The sequence below is a fragment of the Eumetopias jubatus genome, unplaced genomic scaffold (genome assembly GCF_037043125.1).
Source record: "Eumetopias jubatus isolate StellerSeaLion01/CBP00866 unplaced genomic scaffold, mEumJub1_p1.0 scaffold_7, whole genome shotgun sequence".
In the NCBI taxonomy this organism is placed as follows: Eukaryota; Metazoa; Chordata; class Mammalia; order Carnivora; family Otariidae; genus Eumetopias; species Eumetopias jubatus.
The window spans coordinates 71,600,685-71,625,930 of record NW_028274813.1 but is presented as its reverse complement, the minus strand read 5'-3'; the positions used below and the strand labels follow the sequence as shown (position 1 = coordinate 71,625,930).

The 25,246-nt window shown below is 57.5% G+C and overlaps 1 protein-coding gene and 1 long non-coding RNA gene across 5 annotated transcripts; one reads left to right on the top strand and one right to left on the bottom strand.

Moving 5' to 3' along the window:
* The first annotated feature begins 1,184 nt into the window (after window positions 1–1,184).
* On the top strand, window positions 1,185–18,460 carry LOC148163916 (uncharacterized). Of its 3 annotated transcripts, XR_015768521.1 has the most exons (3): window positions 1,185–1,366; window positions 13,907–13,978; window positions 16,106–18,460. It is a non-coding gene; the product is annotated as an uncharacterized LOC148163916 (long non-coding RNA). The 3 variants fall into 3 exon arrangements; XR_015768522.1 differs by lacking the exons at window positions 1,185–1,366; window positions 13,907–13,978 and adding an exon at window positions 7,129–7,418; XR_015768523.1 differs by lacking the exons at window positions 1,185–1,366; window positions 13,907–13,978 and adding an exon at window positions 8,691–11,890.
* ZFHX2 (zinc finger homeobox 2) lies at window positions 8,730–21,450 on the bottom strand. Of its 2 annotated transcripts, none has more exons than XM_088024671.1 (9): window positions 19,407–21,450; window positions 18,692–19,209; window positions 17,857–18,097; window positions 16,443–16,517; window positions 15,983–16,052; window positions 14,168–14,369; window positions 13,636–13,741; window positions 10,009–13,461; window positions 8,730–9,734 (listed from the first exon to the last, which is right to left on the bottom strand). In XM_088024671.1, exons 1-9 carry the CDS (start codon window positions 21,448–21,450, stop codon window positions 8,755–8,757), a joined length of 7,689 nt encoding a protein of 2,562 aa, XP_087880797.1. In that variant the 3' UTR covers window positions 8,730–8,754. The 2 variants fall into 2 exon arrangements, with proteins under 2 accessions (XP_087880797.1, XP_027970697.2); XM_028114896.2 differs by having other exon boundaries at window positions 14,168–14,368; window positions 15,994–16,052.
* Window positions 21,451–25,246: the final 3,796 nt, after the last annotated feature.

Here is a 25,246-nt window from a genome sequence, read left to right as displayed (position 1 = left end):
TCCCCCCAGCTTGGCACTGATCTCCAAGAGGGAGGGAGGGAGGCTGGGCAAAGAGCATCTGTTCCCTCCATTCTCCCAGCTCTATCGGCTGCCAACCTAGGGCCATCATCTGCCTCCATCACCCCTCCGCCCGCCTGCCCGCCTGCCTACCCACCCAATCCCAAACGGGTGCTGGATCAGGTGCCGAATCGGGTTGCCTCCTTGGGTATACCCGTCACTATGCATTGCTGTGTGTCTGCCACCGCTGCCTGGCACTTGTGGGGCCGTGTGCGTGTACGTGTGTGTGTGTGCGCGTGTACATGTACGCAGAAGCGCGTGCTGTATGTGAGCCTCCTGGGCACGGGTGGGGGTTGGCACTGCGCTGGCCAATCTAGAGTCCAACCAGGAGGACAGAGGGATGGAGTGGGAGAAGGAGGGGAGAGGGTCGGGGCCCAGGAGGGCAGAAGCGAGTGCATGGGTTGCTTCGTGCTGCCTGCTTCCAGGCGTGGGCACTGCAGCTGCCACTCTTGTGCCCGCGGAGATGGGAGGAGGCGGGGGGGGTGGGGCGGCAGGAGCCCCGGTCCTCTGAGAGGAGGACCGCTGCCTGGGAGCCATTGGCATCACCTTCGTCAGGCCGGTGCCCAAGCTGGCGCCTTGGGAACAGGGGCCCCAGGAAGCAGAGAGGAGGGGCAGGGGTATGCTAATGATGTTGCTGTCCCTCTGGAGCTCAGCTCTGAGAAACGGTGGGACTAGGGGGTAGTCAGCCTTCTTCCGGTCTGGGAAAGTAAAGTGGGGGAAAGAGTAGCCAGGGAAGTGCCCAGGAAGTGTCTAAGAGCCAGGATGAGGGACTGTGCCACCGCTCCCTGGGGAGAGCTCCTCGGGGCCGGCATTCTGGCCCTCCGTGAAAAGCAGGGGGACATGGGCGTGAGGCCGTGGGTGCTGGCACTGCCTGAGGAGCCGGGCACAGGCTCTGGCATTGTGCAGAGTAGAGGAGGATGGCCGTGCCTCTTGCCAATCTGCTTGAGAGGGTGGCTGTGCCAGGGGTGCGAAGGGAGGTGAGATGTTGGAGTGTGTGTGTGTGTGTGTGTGTGTGTGTCGGTGTGTCGGTGTGTGTGTGTCTCTGTGTGTCTCTGTGTGTCTCTCTGTGTGTGTGTGTGTGTGTGTGTGTGTGTGAGTTGTTTGGGAGAACAGACTTTTTTCTGCCAGGACCTCCTTCCTGTTCCCTCTTAGGCATGGGGAGTGGAGCAGCAGAGGGAGAGAGTCGTGAGGACACAAAGGAGGAAGCGCACCATTGCCAAGACCCCAAGGAAGAAGGATGGAGAACGCTGGCAGTCCTGCCTGGCCCCCGGCCAGTTTCCTGCTGAAGATGGCCAGCTCCTCTTGCCTGGTCTGTGTATGTCCCTGCGTGAGCGTGCTGAGGGCGGGGGTGGGGCCTGCTTGCTGAGCTCGGATCTAGAATGGGAAGGGCACCTTTCTGGGGATCCCATTTGGACTTTCCACTCTAACAAGTGAGGTATCTGATTTTCTCCCTGGTGCCTTCCTCTCCTCCCCCTCCCTCCCCCCTCCACCCCTCTTTCATCTCTCTATCACCATCTGGGTCCTATTGCTTGGCACCCAACCAGCTAGATGCCGCCACGCTTGGCAGTGCTGCACTGGCACGTGAACAGCGTCTCAGATCCTGGCACTGCGGCAAACCCAAAGCCGCCAAACATGCTCACGACCGCCACTTGGCGGCAGAGAGAGAGGGGGCGGCGCACATAGGCAGGCCGGGCATCGGGCAGAGCTCTGTGTTGGGGGGTGGCACGAGATGGGACCCTCAGCAGCCCGCTGCGTCAGTACTCCAGCCAACCCCAACTAGACACCCACCTCCCTCCTGCCTCACTGCCCCCAAGAAAGGGAGTTAGGCTGCTACCACACTCAGTGTTTGAGCAGCTATTGCAAGGGAAGCTGGAGCACACAGGGACAAGGGCTCAGGCAAGAAGCCAAATCCAAGGCTCCAGGCCAGTGGCCTGTACGCCTCTCTGGGCAGTGAGGACAGAAAAAAATACCATGAGGGTGAATGAGAGCTGGAGAGGCCAGCCAGCTATGTTGTCACAAAGCTGGTGCCAGAAGAGATTGAAAGAGAAGTGGGAAGGAGGGACCCTCTGGCCTTGCTGCTGGGTAGTGGGGTGGTTAGCACCTGTATGCGTTTCATCTGCCTTGTGATTGGCTGAGCTGTGGTTGAGATGAATCAGTTCTTTCTCCCGTGTTAGAAGGCCCATATTCAATAACAGTCCTAGAAAAATGAAGAGGTGCTCTAGACCTAGAGAGGTAGGCAGGTATAAGGAAGACAGAGGCACCTGGGACTTATCCTTCCAGAAAGACTGTTCGGGGAGATATAGTGTTTCGGAATTTCTCAATGGCACCCCAGTTAGGTAGAATTTGGATAAATATCCATGTCTTTGAAGTCCACCCCTGGAAGGGAAACCACAAATCAGCAATAAGCCCTCATGAAAAGGAAGGCTCTTAGGAGGCGAGGCCCCAGCATCTGTGGTGACAGAGACCACCCCTATGCCTCCAGGGGCAGTGCCCTTGGCAGTGCCACAAAACTGGACCTTGGGCCTCCATCTGGAAGAACTTCTAGTAGGATGGGCTTTCCTTCCTAGCCAGAAGCCGTGGATTAGTAACTAGGAAGATACTCAGAAGAGTTGGCTCTGGGTGATGTTGAGGGCGACTGGTGGCTCTGATGGAGGATAGGACCTGCCCAGAGGGAAGTCAAGCCCTTGCCATGCTGGACTGAGCTGCTTAGGGTTGGGGGAGCTCTGGTTTCAGCATTTCTGGAAGTGGGTGCCAACTTCAGAAGAGGGGAGATGGTTTCCACAGCAGAGGAAAAAGCAGGGAGACACTCAGGCAAATGGGTGAGTGGACAATGTTTCTTTTCTCCTGTTCAAGAACAGCCAACGTAAGCAGAAGACACAGTCAGATTTCCCAGATGGTGGAGGTGGGGGTGAAGGCAGGGTAATGAAGAAGACAAACCTGAGGTGATGCTAGGCCCCTGGTGGTACCCCCTGGTGGAGCAGGGTTGGGCCTGGGCGCTGGAGAGTGAGGGGCAGGTCACAGATGTATATGGGCTGAGCAGCCCAAATCAGGGGTTCTTGAACTCCAGAGAGCATGGGATCACTTCAGGAGTTTCTGATTCAGAGAATCCGAAGTGTGGTTCAGAAATGTGCATTTTAAGCCAGCACTCTGGTGACCGCGCTGCAGGTAGACAGAACTTTGAGGGACTGTTCTAAGATGCAGCAGTCACGGTAGGACAGTTAACCTAGTCTGATTTCTCTAGGCCTTTGCATCTTTCTTCTTCCTCCCCAACCACAGGCATGTCTTATGCTGTCATGCCTGTGGTCTGTGTGTTGTGAGATATGTGTCAGTGTGTTGTGGGTAGGAACAGTTGGACAGATTATGAGGTCAAATCAGGCCGATTTAGCTTGTCAGAACCATGCCTCTCACCTTACAGAACACTTCCAAATTCTGATGGCTGGCTGCCCTGTGTTTTTGAAACCTCACCACTGAGAACCACTATGTTAGGAGCACGGCCGGGAGATGGCTCTCTGTGGTCCAGTAAGATCTGTGTGGATTCGGTGGCTTGGTACAGGACGAGTCCTAATTATACTTCTTCTTGGAGACAGGCCTGGGTCCTGGGTAGTGGAAGGAGGGGTGGACAGAGTACAGGGCCTAGCCTACTGCAGATACCTAGCAAGATGCAAATGAGGCTGTTGTTTGAGCACTTGGTGGGAATGAGCACAGTGTGGGTCAGTCAAGTCCAGCTGAAAAGCCATGGTGTGAGGTTGGATATCAGGGAAGGACTGTGGATGTAGGGCATGCTGAGTTCCTACTGATTACCTCTTCCAGTGTTTTAGCCATTGTTTGTGTAAAAGTGTGTGTGTGGTGGTTGGTAAGATTAAGAGTCAACCCCAGGGGGGCACCTGGCTGGCTCAGTTGGTGGAACATCCAACTTTTGAACTTGGGGTCATGAGTTTGAGTCCCACATTGGGTGTAGAGATTACTTTAAAAAAAAAAAAGTCAGTACTGGGTCACCTTTCCCCATCACCTTCCTTCTGGTCCACTTAAAATCAGCCTGCTTCCACACTAGTTTCTAACCAGACACCTCTCTGTGGCTGGAGAGCTGCAGGAAACACCGGGCTCACACTATTGACAGGGAGTAATGCCATTTACCCCTTGCTTATCCTTTGTGTGGAAGGTTGTCTGGGCCCTCTGTATGATGGAGAATGACAGGGTGGGTCCTCACCTAATTTTACAGTCCTCCCATAAAGTATAGTCTCGCCCTGGAGGCTTTCCCTGGAGACCACTTCCCATCCCTCTCCAGACTTTATGAGCCACGGTCTAGATCTTCTATGAACGTCCTCTCTCTGGTTTTTCTTTCATCTGCCCTTTTCACAAGGTATCCAGGCTGTAGTCCTGCAGACTGGGTCTGTCGCCCGTCTTGTAGCAAGGGCCTCCTTGGCGTCGGAGCATTTCTTCCTTAGTCCTCAAGGACATCCTCGGGCCTTAGAAGTTTCTCACTAGTTGCGCCCAGCTGGTGGATTGAGCTTCTCACTGCAGCCTAGAGAGAAAGGCCCCATGACACAGGGTCCCAGCCCAGTTTATTCCTGTTTCTAGTTTTCCCAAAAGTTTCCTCCTGGTTTCTCTTCTACCTCTCCTCTCCCCAGTGTCACAATGCAGAGGAATGGAAGGTCCTTTCCCCATGGATTGCAACATTTGGTCACCCTTCCTGATGTAACAGTCAGATTACATTTCCCCTGACTGTTTATAAGTTATTCTCACCTACTGTTGGATGTGAAGAAAATGAGTATGTCCTGGAGGCTGGTTGTACTTATGGGAGGTGTAGGTGATAGGGCTGGGGGCATATCCCTTGCGCCTCTGTACCCATGGTGCCCATCCTTGCTGGCATGTGTGTATCCCCATAGCTCTCTCTGCCTGGCTCTGCTGGTTTCTGACAGTGTGCGGTCTTGTTTCATTGGGGCAGTTATATACACATAGCTCTGTATTTCAGGTGTGAATTTCTATACAGGGATGAATGTTTGGATGAGAAAATATGCCGTAAAGCAACCAGGCTGGTGGAGGTTTGGGGAATTGGTGATCTATAAGCCGTATAAGTAGCTAAGGAACAAAAAGAAGGAAATTAACAGATAGAAGGAATTAAGCAGATGGGTGCTACTGGGTCTGGAATACTTGGCTTTCTTGGTTCTTGTGCATGCTTTTGTAATGCAGAAAGGGCTAGAGGGTTGAGGGAAGAAGGGTTTCTTCTTTGTGGCTCTACTGCAGACTCTGCCCCATTTGGCTGCTGCGGCTTTAGATTTTTTCATATTCTTCCAGAAGACTTTGAATTTTGTTCCTAGTTGAGAATGGGGTACCTGAAGCCGTCCCCACACAGATTCTGGTTTAGTGCAAAAACAGCCAGGCTCCCTTCCACCTCCTGTCTCCTGGTACTGATCCTAGCAGTAAGTAGGCTGGACCAGAATTTGGATGCCTCAGGGCCCATGTATGTCAGAAACCCTAGGCCTTTGCCCCAGGCCGTGGAAGACCAATATTAGGAGCCATGGATTTAAGCTCACTTCAGGGTTGTTGGGGTGGGGCCTGTATTTCAAGATAGAAGTCGATGTGCCAGGCATTTTAAGTTGGGTCTCCTTCTCAGGAACAGCAACAGGGTTTACCCAGAGTGACCTGGTGTTCACCTCTAGCATTCTGCATAGGGCCTGATGACCTGGCCTTCCTTCCACCAGAACAGCCCACTGAGCGTCTCTGAAGCAGGAGCAGAGCTGCTGGGGACTTCTGGTTTGAGAATGGGATTGGGGAGGAAGGCTTCCAGTCACTGGGAACATGGAATGGCATACCTGACTCCACGGTCAGCCAGACTCTTATCTCTCAAGTTACAGGGCTCCTGGTAAGGACAATGCCTTAGAATCAGCTTCTGTCCCCTACTGTGCATGTACGTGATATCTCTAGACCAGGGTGTCCCTGTGTAAGGGAACAGGCCAGAAGGCAGGAGGAGGCAGGGGAGGGATTTCTGGCTATGTTAACTCCTGGTAAAAATATTCACAGTTCAAACGACAGCCAGCCTGTCCTGCTTGTAAACTCCTAAAAATGCACACCACCACGCCTCTAATCATCCCCTACCAGGCGTTTGCCCTGGTTTTCTTTAAAATGTTTCCTCTTTCCCTCCTATCTTTCTTTCTAATTTTTGTTTTGTTTTCAACTTTTACACACAAGTCACATTCCCTGAAAGCACACAGTGGAAAAGCTTCTTTCCCCCTACACGTGCTGCTAAGAAGATAGTCTTACACAGAGTTTCACGGGGAAAAGAAAAGGATAGGAAGGGAGGGCCAGGGGAGAGAGGCTGAGAGGCAGGAAGGGGGGCAAGAGCACGAGCACAGTAGGGCCTGTATTTACACCTGGCATCACTGAAGGACTGCTTCCCCCCTACCCTGGTTGGCTAGAGTCGGAGCTCTTAATTTGAGAAATGGATTGGATCAGAAGTGAGGTTCACAGAACATGTGGGCACTAGGGACTCGGCTGATTTTCCCATCTTTTCGGCACATAAGCCTCTGCTTCGGTATTAACATGTTCATGGGCAGAGTGACAGGCCAGGAAGTGGAAATCCGGGGGCTGACTGAACTGTGGGCGCATATGAAATGGATGATGGTAGTGGAAGAAGCCCGAAGGGAGAAAGTCTGCAAGGAGAATACCTTGAGAGGGGACCCACCCCAAGCCCGGGCGAGGGCAGTAGCAGAAACTGGAGGACTGGGAGCTTTTGCAGGCTTTTCTTTGCTGAAATAAAACACCTGCTTTTCTACCTTGTGCCACTTTAGCTGGGCTTTGGGATCACCACCTGATGCTGGCAGAAACAATGAGGTTACAGATAGGGAACCCTCTTCTAGCTCATTGCTTTCGTTGGTTTCCCTTGGTGATAGCACTCTGTCAGAGATTCACCTTGTGCTTCGGTCATTGCCTTGCCCACCCACCCCCTGAGCTGTCCTCAGCTCCAGAGCCCCAGGGCCCTCCCAGACAACCTCTGACTCTTTGGGCGGTGCCCCCAGCAGCTGCTGCTTACTGGTGGGAGGAAGGGCAAGGTCAGAGAAGGAGGGAAGAACACAGGTGGGGAACAAGGGTCCCTGCAAAGGCAAGGATTTCAAGTGACCAGGAATGTGAAGGGGCCACTGGACACGGAGATAGAAGTTCGGGTTTGTGAAAGAAGCGAAGGGGAGGAAACCGTGATAAGCTGCAGGAAAGGGAAGTATACCCACGATTCAGAAACCACGCAGTCCTTTGCACTCTTTTCTTCCTGGGACCGCCAAGATACATTTGACAACACTGACTTTTCTAACTAGCGGCTGGGAACAAAGGGGTGTTAGCAGTCCTGATACTCAACTCAGGGGGCAAAGGTAGGTCCCTCCCCAGTCTCCAGGCTCTTTTCCCCGTGGCCAGCCCCGGCTTTGGAAGCTGGGTATGGCCAGGGCCAGGCTGCATGGCTTTCTGTCCCACTGTACCCATGCAAGGACTTAAAGCCATTTGCTCTTTCCAAGACTAGTGGTTTAAAGAAACCCTTAACGTGAGGGGAAAGGGACACAAACAGGAAAAAAAAAACAAACAAAAAAATACCAAAAAAACACTTGTTTGATGGGAGAGTTTGCAGTTTTTTTTCTGTATTTTCCAAGTTTATGTTTTACTTTAGTTCATTCCTCTGTCTCCATCTCTCTCCTGTGCACATGTGCGCGCGTGCTCTCTCTCATTTTTTTTTTTTTTTTTTGGTTGTGTGTGTGTTTCAGTTTTTTTAAAAGAACTTTGGATTTGCCGTTGGTGGGCAGCGCCGGTCCCGGAGGCTGGACCCCCACGTGGCAGGGCTGGGACAAGGGGCGGGCCCACGGCTGCTGAGAGGATCTCTGTGTTTAAAGCCTTTGAGAATAAGTTACTGCAGTTCCCAGGGTGCAGGGTGGGGGTTGGCAGAGGGGTTCCTGGCGGCGGCTTCCCCTAGAGTCCAGGCCGCAGGGGCTCCTGGTCAGGCGAGGAGAGGGTTAGGAAGGAGGGGTGTGGGGAGAGTGAACTGTGAGCACTTCTCCCCCTGCCAACCTCCAGTTTGGTTAGAGTTTTGTGGGCTCCCTGCCCATCCCAGGCTCCAACCTTGGGAGCCAACTGGGTATTTGGAAAGTTTGTGAGCTGTGTGGCGCTCTAGACAAGGGGGTAGGGAGAGAGAAGGGGGAGTAGCAAAGTTTGTTCTCCTTCCCCCTTGTCTTGGGTTTTAACTTTCTTCTTTCTTTTTTTCTTTTTTTTTTTTTTTTTTTGGTGTTTTCTCAGTCAGTGAACAGCATGGGCTGACATATATGTGTGTTTGCGGGGGTTGACTGTGTTGGGGGGTGAATCCAGTGGGAATAAGGTAGTGGAGGATGATTCAAGGATAGACCGTGTGTGGTGGGCAGGGCAGAGATGAGCGGAGCCTCAGGATGACAAGGTGGGTGTGCGTCTGTGAAGACATGGGGCAAGGAGCCGCAGAGGAGCAGCGTGTCTGGGGGCGGGGGTGGGGGGGTGGGCAGGGGAGCAGAGGCAGGACTCTGCTGGAGGTGGGGCATGTGAAGCCCACTGAGGGTGGGAACTGAAAGAGTCCCGTGAGGTGGGCGGGGGCGGGGGTGGGGGGGGAGGGATGTGAGCTCCCACCAGACACCCCTTGGGGTAAGGGAGGGGGCCCTGAGGCCCTCCCCTCTCCCCCCATCTTGGTTTATCTGTTTATAAAGCTAGAAGTGTAGAGGTAGTAGTAGTTTTTGGGTTGGAGTCCGTGTGAGGTAATCTTGCTTCCTCTTTGGCAAAAGCCACAGCAGCCGAGGCAGCGGTGGCGGCGTTGGTGATGGTGATGGGTGGGCCCCCCGGGGGTGGGGCCGCCTTGCGCCGGTGGGCCGAGGAGCGCAGGTGGGAGGCCAGGGCTTCGTGCCCACTCAGCAGCACCTCACATGCCAGGCAATGGTAGGTGCAGATGGGCACCCGCAGTGGGGGGGGCACAGAAGCCCCAGGGCCCCGCCCAAAGAAGCAGAACGATCTCTGGTGAGCAGTGGCTGGGGCCTCCCCATCAAATGCCATCTTGCACTGACGGCACAGATAGCGGTGGGTCACGTCCACAGTGGAGATCCCCGCACTGCCTGACAGCAGCTCATCAGCCTCCCCGGCCTCCCCCTCCCCTGGAGCAGCCAGTTCAGGAGGCTTTGGAGGCGCTGTGGCTGTGGGCTCGGGGGGCTGGGGTGGTGGCTGGAGGAGGGCGTTGGGGAGCAGTCCGATGAGGGTCTGAGGTATCACAGGGTTCATGGGAAATAGCCCCTTCTTCATGCCATAGAGCTGTTGGAAGTAGGCCCCCTGCAACTGGGGGCCAAAGACAGCTGGTGGTGTGGCCCCCCCCGCAGGGGGCAATGGGAAGGGCAGGAATTGGCCCCCCAAGAGGGCTGGGACAGTAGCCTTCAGTGCTTTGAGGTTCTTGAGGGCATCAGTGGAGGCGTTGGTGGGGGCTGCAACTGGCTTTCGCTCACCAGAGACCTTGTCCCCAGAGGGCTCAGGAGGGGGGCCTGGGGCAGGGTCAGTGGTGCCTGCTGTGGAGGTGTTAGTTTGCTCGGGCACAGGTCTCTGAGGTAAGGGGCAGCCTGGGCCAGCAGTCTGGACCACTGTGGTAGCAGGCAGGACTGAAGTGGCGAGGCCGAGGAGGCCAGAGGAGGCTGCAGGGCCTAGGAAGATGAAAGGAGTGATGAAGGATTAGCCACCTCCTGGCCTGTCATCCTTCCTGCTGTAGGCCACCTCTAGCCACACCCTCGCCCACTCCCACCACCAAGCGGCCATGCGCCCTTCCCTCCCTTTTCTCCCCACCTCCCCCCCAAGAGCCTGAAACTAAGGAAGGCCACTGGAGGCTGGAGGTGGGGAGAGTCAAGGAGAAAAAAGAGGGGCATGTCATTAGAGAGAGATGGCTCTCTGAAGTTCAACCCCTCCCAACTGCCCACTCACCTGAACTGAAAGGAGCTAAGCTGCCCAGTGGGGGCTGGGCCAGAGCTGGGCCAGACAAGAGGACCGGGGCCAGGCGAGGCAGGGCTGGGGCAGCCCCAAGGGGCAGAGAGGCAGGTGTGGTGGCAGGTGTGGCCTTGGGAGCCGGGGGTGCCTCGGGTGCTGGGGCCAAGTCGTAGCACTTGCTTTCACTCTTCAGCTGGGCTCGGACTGCCTCTTTGAGTTTGGCCAGGTGCTGGCGTGAAAAGAGATGGCCTCGGCAGGAGACATAGAAATCATACTTGACATCGCAGTAGGGACAGTCAGTGCGCTGGGCTCCCAAGGGGCCCTCACTGCTGCCCCCAGCCCCGCCAACCGCTGCCCCCTGCAGCTTGGCCTTCTTTTCCTTGGCACGAGCATTCTGGAACCAGACCTGGATGACTCTCTTGGGCAGCCCAATCTCCTCCCCCAGCACCTCACACTCCTGCATGGTTGGGGTACGGTAGGCTTCGTAGCAGGCTTTCATGATCTTCAACTGCAGGCTGCTCATCTGGGTCCTGTAGCGCCGCTGGCCCATCCCATCTGGAACCCCAGCCCCACTTCCTGTTCCTCCACTGCTTCCTCCAGCCCCAGGGGACTCTGGTTCGGCCAGACTGGAAGCAGACGAATCGCTGAGATCCCCTGCGGATGGACTGCAAGCCTCGCTCTCTGGAGAAGCTTTAGCCGGTTCCTCTGCACCCTCTTCCTCACTGGGTGGAGGGGGAGGTGGGAGAGGTAGCGGTGGCTCTGGTGTTGGGGTGGTGGCCTCTTTCCCAGGTGGTAGAAAAGGGAGGGGCCCGGCGGCAGGGGTAACCGGCGGGTAGGGAAAAGCAGGTGCTTCCCGCTTTGAGGTCTCCCTCCCAGTCCCATCATCTACCTTGCCCAACAAGAGGTTGAACTTGGGGAAGGTTGCCGGGGCAGACGTGATGGGGGGCTTGGCTGCTGGGTTGGGCACCGCTCCAGGGGTGCTTCGAAATTGGCCTTTCCTCTCCCGGGCCCTGGTGTTCTGGAACCAGACCTGCACCACTCGCTTCTTGAGCCCCACCTCCTCAGAGATGCAGTCAAGCATCTTGCGCGTTGGGTTGGAATCTTGCATGTACCAGCGGTACAGGATCTCCAGCTGCTCCGGCAGGATGGTTGTGCGCAGGCGCTTGTCCCGGGGTGGCTCGCCCTCCCCTCCCCCCCCTGCTTCACTGCCTGTTGGGGACAGGCTGCCCTCCTCATGCTTCCGTTTGAGTGGAGGCCCTGGCGCCGGCGGAGTGCCTGCCACCAGGGGGCTTCGCTCCCCAAACACCAGCAAGGGCAGATCCAGGAGGTGCGGGGCCGTGCTGGGCTGCACGGGCGGCAGGAAGTGTAGCCGCCGGTGACTGGTCAGGAGGTCTTGGCTGGGGAAAGCTATGGTGCACTGGTCACAGGTGTGGACTGGGGAAGGCGAGGGAGGGGCCCTCCCTTCAGGTTCTTTGCCTCCTGGCTTTGCTGCCTCTGCTTGGCTCAGCTCTTCCCTCTCCGGGGGCTCTGGTGAGGGACCCTCGGGCGCTGCGGGGGGTTCCAGGCTCTGCTCCTCCTCTGCATCCTCCTCCTCCACCTCTTCCTCCTCTTCACCGCGCTCTGCCTCTTCCTCCTCCTCTGCAGGGGGCTGGTCGTCATAGCATTTCTTGAGGTGCCGCACCAACTCAAAAACACAGGAGAAGGTGGCATGGCAGCGCCTGCAGCCAGAGGCTCCCCCGTTGCCTCCTCCGGTCGGCACAGGCCCACCCTCGATGGCATTTTTGCGTGCTTTCTGGCGGGCATTCTGGAACCACACGACCACCACACGGCTAGCCAGGCCCAAGAGACTTGCGAGCCGCTCCACCTCTCCATCCTTGGGGTAGGCACTGGTCTCAAAGAAAGACTGCAGGGCTTGGGTCTGGAACTCTGTGAACTTGGTTCTGGAGAACCTGCGGCCTGCAGGCACTAGGGGAGGCAGATTCCCTCTGGAGCCTTCTTCCTCCTCTGGGGGCCAGCGTCCTGCCCGGCTGCGCTCCTCAGAGGGACGGGTCCCCCCTGCCTCAGGCTCTGGGACCAGGAATGGAGGGCCCAGGTGGGGAGCTGGTGAATCCAGGGACCCATCAGGAGGTTTGGGGGGCTCTGCAGGGGGTGGGTATAGGCTGTCATAGCTCTTTCGAAACTGAGCAGCATAACGGCTCAGGGCCTCAAAGGGCAGAAATCGGCGGTGGACATGCTCCTCGTGTGTCTTGAGGATAAGCATATTGGAGAAGAGTTTCCCACAGGCCCCACAGGCCAGCTTGTCCCCACCCCCCAGGGCCTCTGGTGGGGGGGGGGTCGGGGGAGGGGGCACAGCCTGCTTTCCTTCATTGTACTGGATCACCAGCTCAAAGCCAAAGTTTTCTAGAAGGGCTTTGGCTGCAGTGCGGGCTGCTTCGTTGGGCGTTGAGGTGGGGGGTGAGGCGGGCCCTGCCTCATTCCCCTCTTCTGCCGTGGGGGGCCGCTCCCACTCCCGCTCAGCCAGCTCAGCCTTGGGTGGCAGGGGCGGGGGGGGAGGGGCGGCAGCTAGTAGGGGCGCAGGCCCAGCCAGTGCCAGCTTGGGCCCCACCTTGATGTCATGGAGGTAGAAGGGCAGGAGCAGCTGTTGCTGCTGGAGCTTAAGCAGTGATTCGGGCACCAGAGGGAAGGGGGGCAGGACTGGTGGGGTGAAGAGGGGGGCTGGGAAGCGGTGCAGGTCCAAGGGGGGTGGGGGAGGCGACAGGAAGGGCAACCCAGAGGTGAAGCCACCAGGGTCAGGGCCCTTCTTCTCAGTGCCCACCTCCCCCTCTGTCTCGCCCTCCTTGGGCTCTTCTTGGCCCCGCTCTGGCCCCTCAGCCTTGGCGTCAGTCTTGGTCCCCCGAGAGCGAGTCTGGTGCAGAACTGAGCGCATGTGGATCTCCAGGGTGGAGCTCTGGTTGTAGGAGACTCGGCAGACCGTGCACTTGAAGGGCTTGTCTGTGGCGGCAGCAGTGGGAGGCGCGGCACCTGCCTCTCCTCGGGCAGGGCCGGACGGGTCAATGGCAGCCTTCTTCATCTTGTGCAGGTGGGAGACAGAGTTGTAATGGACCAGGAGAATATTCTTCTGCGTGAAGGACTCCTTACACACAGTGCACTTATAGGGCCGGGCAGGGTCAAGAAACTTGTCCAGGGCAAAGTTGGTGGTCTTCCGATAGGTCAGAGGGTGGCGAGAGTCAGCTGGAGCAGGCTCTGCAGGGCGGGGCTCCCCGACACTGCCCTCTTCCTCCTCAGCCACGGTGGGTGGAGGGGCCACTTCTTCCACTGGGGCATCAGGCCGAGGGGCTGGAGAAGGGGATCGATCAGGGCTTCCCGGGGGCTTGTCTGGGGCCTCGGCTGAGGGCGGGGGAGGCTCAGGAAGAGGATCAGGACTGGCTTCAGGGCTCAGGTGAGGGCCTTCTGCGGGAGAGAGAAGGGTGCCGTGAGACCGGAACTGTGTCTAAAGTCAGACCCCACCCACTCAACGTCTAGGGCAACTGGTCCTTGCCTCGGGTGTCCTCAGACCCTCTTGGGATGTGGAGCCCAGGTCCCCTTTTCCTGCCACCTTGGCAGGTGTGCCATCCCCATTCTTACCTGCTCCCTGTTCTCTGCCGGGCGCAGGCTCTGGGGCATCCCCCAGCGGGCACAGAGTGGGCCCAGGTAGCACTTTGGTCGTAAAGGTCATCTCTACAGTTGTGGCCTGTAATGGAAGAGAGCCCAGTGACTGCCCCGCCCCACCCCCACCCCCCGCTACTCCTGACACCCTGCTTTGCACCCGCGCCCACCCTGTGCCCAGCCCCTGTCCAGGCCTCCACCCTCGTCCTGGACTCACGCCCCCTAACTTCTGCTCTTCCCCGTGCCGCAGCCTGTGCCTGCCGTTAAGCAGCGCTTGTCTGGACCCTAATGGAAATGAAGGAAACACTGAGCTCCCTCACCGGTGAGCAGAGGCAAGCTCTAAGTATCCCCCCAACACTAAAATTTACCCCTCAAACCTGTGAAGTGCTGCTTCCTCACCACCACCCTCCCGGCCACACACACACCTGCCTGGACACCCCTGCCTTTTCTTCCCCTCCTACCCGGCCCGAACGGGGCCTCCTGGTTGGGTCCTCCCTGAGCCAGTACTCACCACAAGCAGCAGCTTCTCCACACACTCGGGCACCACATTGTGCAGGTGGCTGAGGTGGAAGTGCAGGGCAGGCCGGCCCACCAGCTGCTCCTGGCACAGCGGGCACCTGTACTTGGGCTGCACTGCATGCTGGGAGAGCGTGTGAGCCCTCACCTGGTCGGGCTCTGGGCTCAGGAAGCTGCAGTATGGACAGCAAAACACCTGGGGACACACGGGTGGGGGGTGGTGTGGAGGAGGCATCAGGGAAGGGGGGGCCCACCATCACCCAGCCCTGTGTGTGCGTGAACACAGCAAGATCCCCACGCCCAATTTAGGAGTGAGCCCCAAACGAAGGCATCACGAGGGATCCAGCGAGAGGCAAGAAGCTGGCTCCTCCCTCGTTTCCCTTAGATTGGGACAAAGGCCTAAGCTAGACTTGCCCTTGCCTTCCTTCTTTGTTCAGGCCTCTCCCTCCATTCTGGCCTCTGTCTCTCCTTGGCCTGTCTTTCCGGTCTCTTCTGCCTCGCTCACTTCTCCAGCTAACAGTATATGGCCTTGTACCTCCTCCCCCGGATTGAGTTTTCTTTTCTTACCCACCCCCACCCTGCCGGTGTCTTCTCCATGAAATGGCTCCCCTGCCCTCTGCACATCTGGATCCAGGGGCTCTTTCATCCCTGCTCACTCTGCCTCTCCGAGGTCCCTAATCTGAGTGTCTCCTGAAGAGGGGCCCTCCCTACCTGTCTGCTCAGAAGCCGGCTCATTCTCCCAGACGCTTAGCAGCTCCCACTTTCTTTTCCTTCTCCTCTTCTTAATGTAAACAAACACCACAGCTCCCCCAGCGGCCCAGGAAAATTCTGGCCTGGCTCTGCTGGCGCATTCCCGCCCACACCTCCAGAGGGATGGGGCTGAGGGAAGGCCCTGTCTCCGCCTTAGTCACCTGACTGCCTGACCTCCAGCCTGCAGTTCCTCTCCCTGGCTCACTTCCTCTCCTGCCGGCCGGTGCCACTGGTCCAAGCCCAAGAACTGGGAGGAGGTAATGGCCCAAAAGGAAAGGCATCCAGATGCTCATTTTAATGCCCTCGGCCCTAGGAACAGATACCTGGAATGGGCCTGCAGGAGCGAACAGGAGCGAGGAGGAGGGCCTGGCCAGCACTGTCGTCTGTGGGAATGCAGGAATACTGCGTGCTGCGGTCCCATTTGGAGAGCTGTGAGGGGCAGCATGGCACCTCAGGACCCAGGCTGGGAGTCCCCTCAGAATAACACTTTAGAGCCACAGAGCTAAACCACCCAGGTCCTGCCTGGCCCAGGGTGAGGCCCGAGGCCAGGTGACTTGGAGAGCTGCAGAGTTTGCTATCTGGGCTGGGGCCTCTACCCTCAGGAAGGAGGTGCCTGGATGCTTCCCTGCAGGCTCAGGGCCTTCTGCAGGAGATGACAGGTCTAGTCGTCTTTCTGTTCCTGACAGGAATAGAGAGCTGGGCAGCAGCTAGTCTTGTGGTTTAGGCTTTCTCTTTTCATTTCTTCACTGTGTCTTCCGCCTTCTCTCCACCTGCTTTCAGCCTTTCCTACCTCGATACTGCTTCTGTCTCCCCTTCTCCCTCAAGTCCTGCCCTCCCTTGTTCCTCTGTGCTCCACCCGCTGTGTGGTGCTGAACACATAACTGGCCCTAGGTGGCGTTTCTCAGTGTGGTGTTTTGAGATAAGTCACAGGCCTGACAGAATTCGGTCTACCTTTAGTCTGAAATCCTGTGTAAAGCTCTACCAATGAGAATTTTAGGCTTTAGAATATGAACAGATCTCAGTAACACCAGACCCCCGACCCCAGCTTTTCCCAGTTATCCCGGTTCTGACCGTGGTCTGGTTGGCATTGTCTCCTGGAGGGCCAGTCTTGTTCTCTGCCTCTTCAGAAGCTGAAAGGAGAGGAGATTAAAGAGATCTGACAGCCCTACCTCTTCCTTTCCAGAGCCCCCAGCCCTTAAGATGACCTGACTTGTAGCAGAGAGCTTCCAGGGTAGGTGCTGGACTCTGGGGAAAGGGGAAAGGGCAGAAAAGGACAACGCCGTCCTCAATTCCGGGAGAGGAGGCCCGATGGGGCCAACCCCAGGTTAGCGGGATGGCCAGGTTTGAGCCTTTTGGGGCCCCCCCTTTCCCTCTGGTGAGTCCTTTCTTGCATCAGCTTGGCTCCCCACACCCAGGAGGCCTTGCCGGACATTTGGATTACTGCCACGTCCCCTGTGCCTCTCAGAATGTATGGGGGCGGGGCAGGGATGGAGGGAAAACGGACCAGTTGAGCAACTCACCCAATTGTTCGGTTTTGTTCTGGGCATCTTTTTCAGGGGTGGGCGGCTCAGCTAAGGGGGTGACAGGAGGCTTCCCTGTGTAGGAGGAGGGGAGAGTCAGCTTAAGAGAGTGAAGCATCAGGAAAGGGAGTACCTAGGGCAGAGGAAGTGGGACAAGCAGCCAGGAGAAGGAGAGATGGATGGATGAGCCAACAGGCTGGAGAGGACAAAAAGCTGCCAAAAAGAAATAGAGGATGAAGGAGAAATGGCAGGGTTAGAGCTAGGAGGGCCTAAGAGATGCTGTCTGTGAGCCCAGCCCCCGTCATTTCAAGACGAGGAAACAAGTCTGGCCATAGGCAGCAGAGATGGGGCCAACTCGGCTCCCCATCTTGACTGGTCCTGGAAGCAGGGAGCACAGAAACATAAAGGGAGGGGCACTGGAGAAGGAAGGTGAGGCCGAATGGAAGCAGGTGCGGCGAACAGGAGGCGGCAGGTCTAGCTGGGAGAGATTACCACTCAAGTAAGAATTGACAGATGTGTAGGAATTTATTTTCGATGGCAGCCTAATTAAAGTGTTAAAGTTCCTTAACTCCATTCAGCCCTGCGCCAGGATCATTAGCTATTGATCCGGGCCCCTCCGGCACTTAACTCCAGCCAGCATATTGGCAATTCAATTAGCACCAGTCAATGCTGCCTCTTCCTGGTTCCTGCTGCCCGCACCCTCACCCTCGCCCGCCGCCGCTGGCCCCTACAAAGCCCGGATGCCCGTGCCCACCTCTGACAGCCCCTTCCAGGCTCTTCTCCTGCACCCTCTGGATCAATGGCGCCTGGCTGGCTGTTCCCGGTCTCTGCTGGTACAACCTCAGCTGCCTAAGGGGGACCCTAAGCCCAGCCTTCGGGCTGAAGACCTCCTAGGAGACAGGAAGAGGCTGGGGAGCCCTCCTAGGAGACAGGAAGAGGCTGGGGAGCTCGTCAAGGGCTTCCTCTCCCTGCTGCCTTCGGGCCAGGCCCACAGCTCCCATCTCCGATCTCCTTCCAACACGCCCTGGCCCGGCACGAAGTGCATCCTATTCTGTTTTCCTACTTCCTCTCTCCTTCCTGACCAGCTCCTGCCGCCGCCCAACACCTAGCATTGCCGGGACACTGGTCACCATTCGGAATCACTGGGTGATTCCTCCTTACCTCCCTTCCCGTTTTCTGCTCTCCACCCAGCAAAGTCCCCGCCCTTCTCTGCCTCCTCCCTCCCACGAGCCTCCTACTTCCCCCTTCACTGGGCTGCCCCACTGCACCCCAAGTCCGGTTTTATCAGCCCTTCACGGCTGGCTCCTCTCCACTTGCTCTCGACTGCCCACAGACCCGGTTCTCCTCACTGGCATGCCCTTCTCCCCAGCCCCAGCTCCCACCGCATGCCGCCGCCCAGCCCCTTCTTCCTCACCAGGAGTCCGGAGCTGCCCGTGGCTGAAGCTCAGGATGCTCTGCAGGGCCGAGAGCCCTTCCTCGGCCGCGGGGCCGCTGTGCAGCAGCTGCAGGCGCCGCTGGGCCTGGGCGTCGCGGTGAGCCGGCGCGCGCAGGTGCTGCAGCACAGCCAGGCGGGAGGGGGTCTCCCACGCGCACAGCAGGCAGCGGAAGAGCCCCAGCTCGGCCCCCGCCGCGGCTCCCTCCATCTCCAGCAGAAACTGGAAGCGTGGAAAGAGGCTGCTCAGGCCAGAAGGGACAGGGCCCTCTAGATCTCAGGGGCCCCCTCCGCCTCCCCAGCGGGAGCCTGACCAGCAGCAGCCCCTCCCTGCCCATCCCTTCTGCCCTCTTGAGCACGCCCTTTTCCCTCCTCTGGCCACCTGGATATTAGTGCTTTTTCTCCCCCATCTCCTTCTCTTCCTCCTACCAATCCTGGCCTCCCCCCTGGTAGGTGAATGGAATCTGCTTCCATCCTCTTGAACTGGTCACAAGATGGCCTAAGCAGACAGACACCCCCCTTACCTCCCCACTCCCGACTCTAGTCCCAAACACCAGAAAAACTGAATAAAGTGCTGGATTCATTTTCTCTGAGTCCACCAACCTTTGGTCTCCTCTCCACAACCGTCTCCAAAGAGTTGATGATCCTGGTACATACTTGCCATTTTTATCCAAGCCTGCCACCCTGGGTTTTCCCATCGCTCTCCCACTCGTGGGGATCTCCTTGGTCCACCCCCATGCCTTTCAATTCTTCTCTCTCCCCAGGGGCTCTGTGCCGGGGCCCCTCGAGTGCCAGACCCTCCCTGGCCCACTCTTACCTTATAGATCTGGCTGTTCTCTTCATGGGCTGCACCCCGGGCGTGCAGCTGCATCTTCTCCTTGCTGTTGGACTCGAAGTCACAGATGTTGCAGCGCAGGTGCAACGGGGGCACGGAGCCATAAGGGGCCCCGTCTCCCAGGGGCACCGGGGACGGGGAGCCCATGGCCCCGCCCCCCTCCCTCAGGTGGGCAGCCAGCTGGTACTTCTGAGCATGTTTGTCGGTCTTGAGGTGGAGCTGAAAGTTGGCCTTGAGCTGGGTGCCATAGCAGCAGAGCTTGCAGCGGTGGGTGTCCCCGGCCACCTCCTTCCATTCGGCCTCCGGGAGGCTTCGGCCCACACTGCAGTGGTAGAGCAGCAGCTCCAGGCTGTCCGTGCTGAAGGCCTGGCACACCAGGCAGCGGAACACCTTCAGGGACGGGCTGTCATCTGGGGGCGGTGAGGTGGGCAGGCTGTCAGACAAGGAGCCCAGGAGCTGACTCGGAGGCAGGTGGGTGTCCGGTGAGAGGCTGCCAGGGGCTGGCGGACAGACACAGATGAGTGGCCCAGGGAAGGAAAGGGGTGGGTGGGCAAATGAGGACAGTGCTGAGGGACAGCTGGGATTACCGAGTGCATGGGGGAGCGGGGGGAGGCAGCCCTTGGGAGGAAGCAGAGACTTGAGTTTGGGCCCCGGGGAAGGGAGGAGGGGAAGCAGGTGCAGAGCCCAGCCTGCTTACCGGCTGCGGGGAACTTGCGAGCAGCTGCTCCGAGGTGGTGGAAGCCGTTGAGAAGCAGCTGGGCTTCCAGGGGCTTGTCCGGCCTCAGCCCGGGGCCGGGCAAGGGAGCCTGAGGCTGCCCTAGGGCCTGTGGCCCGAAGTACTGGAAGAGTTCAGGGGGGGTGGCGGGGGCAGCTCCTGCCGGGGGCGGGGGGCCTGGCCCCACCAGCCCAGGGGGCAGGCCCAGCGGCAGCCCCTGGTGCAGCATGAGGACATTCTGCATGTGCTTCTCGGAGGTCATGTGGATGCGCAGGTTTCGGGAGATGTTGGTCTCATAGCTGCACACCTTGCACTGCCAGGACGATTTGGTCTTGGGCTCCTTGTCCCCGGCAGAGGGCGGGAGGGACGCCTCTGGGGGACTGCCCTGGCCACCAGGGCCCGCCTGGAAGCCCTGCAGGTTGGCCAGGTGCTTGTCCGACTGCATGTGGATGCTGAGGTTGCCCTTGGTGGTGGTGGAGTAGTTGCACACGTCACAACGGTAGGGCTTGTAGCCGCAGTTGTAGCTTTCGCCCCGGGCCAGGCGGGGGTGGGCGCCCCCCGCGCTGCAGTAGCTGCAGTGGCTGTTGCTCTCGGGGTGCTTTTCGCGCATGTGCACGTCCAGGGTCTGCTGGTACTTGTAGTGCCAGTTGCACTTGGGACACTTGAGCGTCTTGCAGGAGTTGCGAGAGTGTAACAGAGACATGTGGCTGGACAGGCTGAGGCCCTGGAAGGCCGCAGGGCCCGGGCTATAGTCTTCGGCGAGGCGGTAGGGCTGCGGTGGGTCACTGGGGTCTTCCGGGGAGCCGACTGGGGCAGGGAGAGTGCCCCCCTCCTTGGAGGCGGGTGAGCTTTGGTTGAGGGCGGGGCAGAGCCCTCCATCCTCTTCTTGCCCCTCGGGGAACCAATCTGGCCCCGCCTCACCTGCTGCCATTGGCGATTCTTTGGCTTCGGTTGGGCTGGGGTCCCAGGTGGCGGGGGTTGTGGGCGGGGAGGGCGGGCTGGGGGTCGTGACTTCCGCAGGCAGGACAGGAGCCTGGGCTTCTGCCTCAGGGGGGCCACCCTCGGGCTGGGCTACATTTGCCTCTGTGCCCACCGTGCTGCTATTGTCAAGGGGGGCTTCTAAAGGGGGCTGAGCAGCTGGTTTTGGTTCCAGAAAGCTTAGGAGGGCTGCAGGTCCCTCATCTCCCGCCTGGAGGACAGCTGGGTTACCGGGCAGGCCCAGGTGTTGAGCAGGGGTTAGCTTCACCCCATGAGACTGTGTGTGACCCACGAAAGCCTGGGGCCTACTGAAACCCAGGCGGCACAGGACACAGAGCCAGAAGAGTGCCCTGTGCTCTCCTCCCCAGCTCCCCGTAGGGCCATCTTTGGGATCTCCGGGGGGGTTTGGAGCCAGCCGGTAGCTCCAGAAGGCTCCATCCCTTCCCTCACAGGTGGCCGGAGATGGCGCTGAGGTATCATGGGACAGAATTTGGTCAGAAGAGCTAAAGCCTTGGATTGGGTCAAAGCCATGTTGGATGTGAAGGGCAGTGAGGAGTGCAAGGGGCGGGTGGGCAAGGAGGGGCAGCCTGGGCTCTTCCTTGATTCCTACCTCACCCCAGGGGAAGCCCTTTGGTAACAGGAGTTCACTGCCACCTGACAGGGATAGCTTGGCCACGAGGTAGGCCTCGCCACCAGCTGTGAAGAATAAATGGTTGCTTAGGTCCACGGGAGGGAGCCCTCCTCCTTCCTCCTCCTGCCCCTTGTCCTCTTGTACTCCTAGGTCCTTTGGTGAGAAGCCACCACAGCCAGGCTCTTCTTGGGGCTCCCCAGTCTCCTTTGGTGGGATGAGGCCACAGCCCGACTCCAGGGCCTGTACCCCTGGCTCTGAGGGCCTCATGCTCTCAGAGCTGGAGGGGGCAGCAGGGGGATCTTTGGTGACAGGATCAGCAGGGGTGCTGGGGAAGGAGGTGTCCGGAGGCGGGGACGGGGCATCGTGCCCAGGAGTGGGGGTGGTACCAGTGGTAGAGGATGCGTTAAGGGTAGCCATGGCAGACGGAGGGGTGCCGGGGGTTCATTTCAGCGTGACAGCCAGTAACCCTGGGTGGGGGGGAAACGTGGAGAGAGAGGGGGGGCCGTGAGGTGGCAGGAGAGACACCCAGCCAGGCAGTCAACCCTCCAGATACTCCAGCCCCACTCTCTTCTTCCCCGAGCACCAGACTCAGGTACCCGCTTGCCAACGTGAAGCTTCACCTTAGCACTAAGTCTTCAAACTTAACATGTCCAAAATCAGAACTCTTGTATTTCTCCCCTGAACTTGTTCCTCCCATCTTTCCTATCTCCAAAATTGATACCTCCATTGATCTGGTTGCTTAGGCTAAAAGGCTAAAAGGTGGGCATCTGGGTGGCTCAGTCGGTTAAGCGTCTGCCTTCAGCTCAGGTCATGATCTCAGGGGCCTGGGATCGAGCCCCAGGTCAGGCTCCCTGCTCTGCTGGGGGTCTGCTTCTCCCTCTGCCCCTCTTCCCACTCATTCTCTCAATCTCTCGTTCAAATAAATAAATACAATCTTTAAAAAAAAATCAATAAAAACCTAAAAGGCTCCTCTTGCCCCCACCCATATGCAACCGGACAGCAGCCTCTCAGACACCTGTCCTGTCCCCCCGCCAGCGTCATCTCCACTAGCACCTGGGTGGCCCCAGCCACTGCCCTTCCTGAACCAGGGCAACGGACCCCACGGTGGCCTCTGCTTCCACTACGGCCCCTACAACCCAGTCTCCTTCCTTCCAGCAGCCAGAATGATCTTTCCCTTAATTCTCAATTAGGAAAAATGCCAGGGCGCCTGGGTGGCTCATCGGTTAGGCATCTGCCTTCGCGCAGGTCATGATCCCGGGTGCCCGGATCAAGTCCCGGCCTTAGGCTCCCGGCTCAGCAGGGTGTCTGCTTCTCCCTCTATCCCTTCCCTGTCTTCGTGCTTTCTCTCTCTCTCAAATAAATAAAATCTTGAAAAGAAAAATGCCAGACGTACCTATATAAAAGTAGACCAAATAATATCAGGAACCCCTTCGTACTCATCACTCAGCTTCAAAAGCCACCTGATTGGGACAGCTTGGCTGGTCTTGCTCCAGCCATATCCTCACCCACTTCCCCTTTTCCTATATTGTTTTAAAGCACATTTCAGGTATCATAAAGAAACATCTTTTAAAACATAAATTGTACTATATTCTGCTTAGAACCCATCCATGATTTCTCACTGCACTGTGAATAAGATCCAAACTCCGTCCCTGATCTACAAAAGGACCTATCTGATCTGGTGCCTACCTACTTCTGACACATCTTAAAACCCTCCATCCTGCCTGGCTTGCTAGCAGCGGCCCACTGGCCTTTCTGTTCCTCAAACACGCCAAGTTCATTCCCACCTTAGGGCCTTGCCTAAGCTAAACAGCTTACTCAGCCTGACAGGAAGACTCTTCCCTAGACCTCTGCTTAGTGGCTCTTCAGGTCTCTGCTTACGTTTCACCTCTTCCAACAGGCCTTCCCGCCCTACAGAGGCTAACATGCCCTCGGGGTTACCTTCTTCAGAGATTTAGCACTACCTGGTATTTCCTGGTTTACTTATTTCTCCCTTCTAGAAGGTAAGTTCCAGGAGAGCAGGAACTCTGCTTTATTTATTACTCTATCATTGCCACCAAGAAAGATGCCTGCCAGACAGTCAATACATTATCTGTTGAATGAATGAACTCTAGGAAAGACCCTCTGATTTTCCACTCGATGAAGGGGTAGTTTCCCTAAGTCAAGGTCCTCTAGCCAGAGAGGCCACAGTGAATTTTCACTGGCCTGCAGGTGCCCTCCAGATCATCCATCTCTGGTCACAGCATGTGGAATAGGTTGGGGCTTCCCTGGCCTGTTGGAAGACAACAGCTTCCATGTGATTAACCTCCTTCTCCCCAAGAGATTAAAAAAAAAAAAAAAAGTAACAGTAATATTATTAAAAGCTATCCAGGTACATATACCACGGTCCTGGCACTGTGCTAAATGCTTTCATCAATAATCTCATTTAATCTAACAACCACCTTACTTTACAGATGAGGCAGCCAAAGACACAGAGAGGTTGAGTGAGCTGCTGACTATCACACAGGTCCAAGGAGGTGAAACTAGAAAAGGACTGGCGGGCACAGAGACCTGGGCTCCTCCAACTACCTGGATCGTCCTCAGACCCAATACAGACCAAACACGCCTCCAAAGGTCTAGCAGTCAGGATTCCTGGGCTCCCTCCAGCTGACTAGAAGCACCGGGCCTCCCATGCTTTTACCTTGATGACCCCACCTCCCCGCCGCACCCCCACCCAACTCACCAATTCCCCAGACTTCACCATCCCATACTTCTCCCAATGTCCCAAGTGGCCTGCATCCTCTCCAGTTCTTGCTATCAGCCAGTGTCTAATGACTTAACCTTCAGCGCTCAGCCCAGTGCTGGGAAGGGATGTGGCCTCTCCTTGCTTGAGCCACCTCTAACCCTCACCTTCAGATTCTTCCATTAGAACTGGGTCTTCAGTCTGGCCCCACCTAGCCTGCAGGCCCCCTTTCCCACTTCCCCCCTCCTCCTGGGAGGCTAGCCAGGCGTGAAGACAGAGCCATTAAGGAGCTCCGCGTGGGGCTGGATCAGCATGCTAATGAAAATGCAAATCAGCACCTGGGCGAGGGGTGGAGGGCTGGGGGTGGTAGGGGGGAGGTAGTTGGAGAACCAAGAGGGAAGTAAAGGAATTAGATGGAGGGGTTATCCTACATAACCAGAAAGCAGAAGCCCAACACCATCTGAGAAAGGTGTCCCTCCTATGGACCCCTTGGGGGTAGGTGATCTGGCTCACGAGGGTCTGAGAGTCCACTGTCACCCCCCACAGTGAGGACCCACCATGCTTCTGCTGCCCCACCTGGTGAGAAGAACTGAGGCTGGGCCGGAGGGGCTTCTCCCGGGCCCTGCCACATAGGGCTGACCTGGGTGGTGCTCAGTCCCCGCGGGGCCACTGTGCCTACATCACATCGATCAGCTGCTTCCTCCTGCCTCACAACTCCAGATCCAACTTCAGAGGAGGTGCTAGGAAGACCTAAAACCCAAATCCTCTCTCCAAAGCCTTTATTTCCCAGGCCTGGAAAAAGACCCAGCTGATTGCTAGCTAGAAACCAAAGGAGTTTAGCTTTGGGCTAGCTTGTGGGTGAGACCCAGACAGCCGAGGGGAGGTCGGCAGCTGTTTAAAATTGCAAATCTCTTCCCCACCTCCCCCTCCTCCTCTACAGGAAAGAATTTCAATTGCAAATTTATCTCTACCTCAGTGCACCCCCCTTCCTCACTCCCCGCTCTTCTCTGCGCTTCTCCCCTCACCCTCTATTTATTACAAACCTTTAACTGCTGCAATTCGTTTTTCACCTTTTCCCCCTCCTGATTCCCTCCTCCTCACTCTTTTCTTCCTTCCCTCCCTGGGTCTCTGTCCCTCTCCTTGCCCTTCCTACCTGGAACTCGGTTTGCAGCTCTTGCTGGAGATGATGCAGAACCAGATGACAAACCAAAAAGTCACCCTCCACCTACCACCCCCAGGCCAGGCGTCCTGTCCCCCCTCAGACCACTGCCATTCCTCCTGCAGGTCCGGGCTGTCCTTAAGGGCGTCTCCTCTCCCTTGGGGCACATCCTAGATGTGGGGAAGGGGAGAAGGCGACCCTCAAGGGTCCTGGCATTCCTGCCTCTGGGGGAGGGAAGGGGCGAAGAGGGCAGACCAGGCGGAGGGTGGAAGTGGGGGGACCGTCAAAGGAAAGGTGGCAGCAAGGGCTGGGGCCCAGGAGGAGAGGGGTTGGGG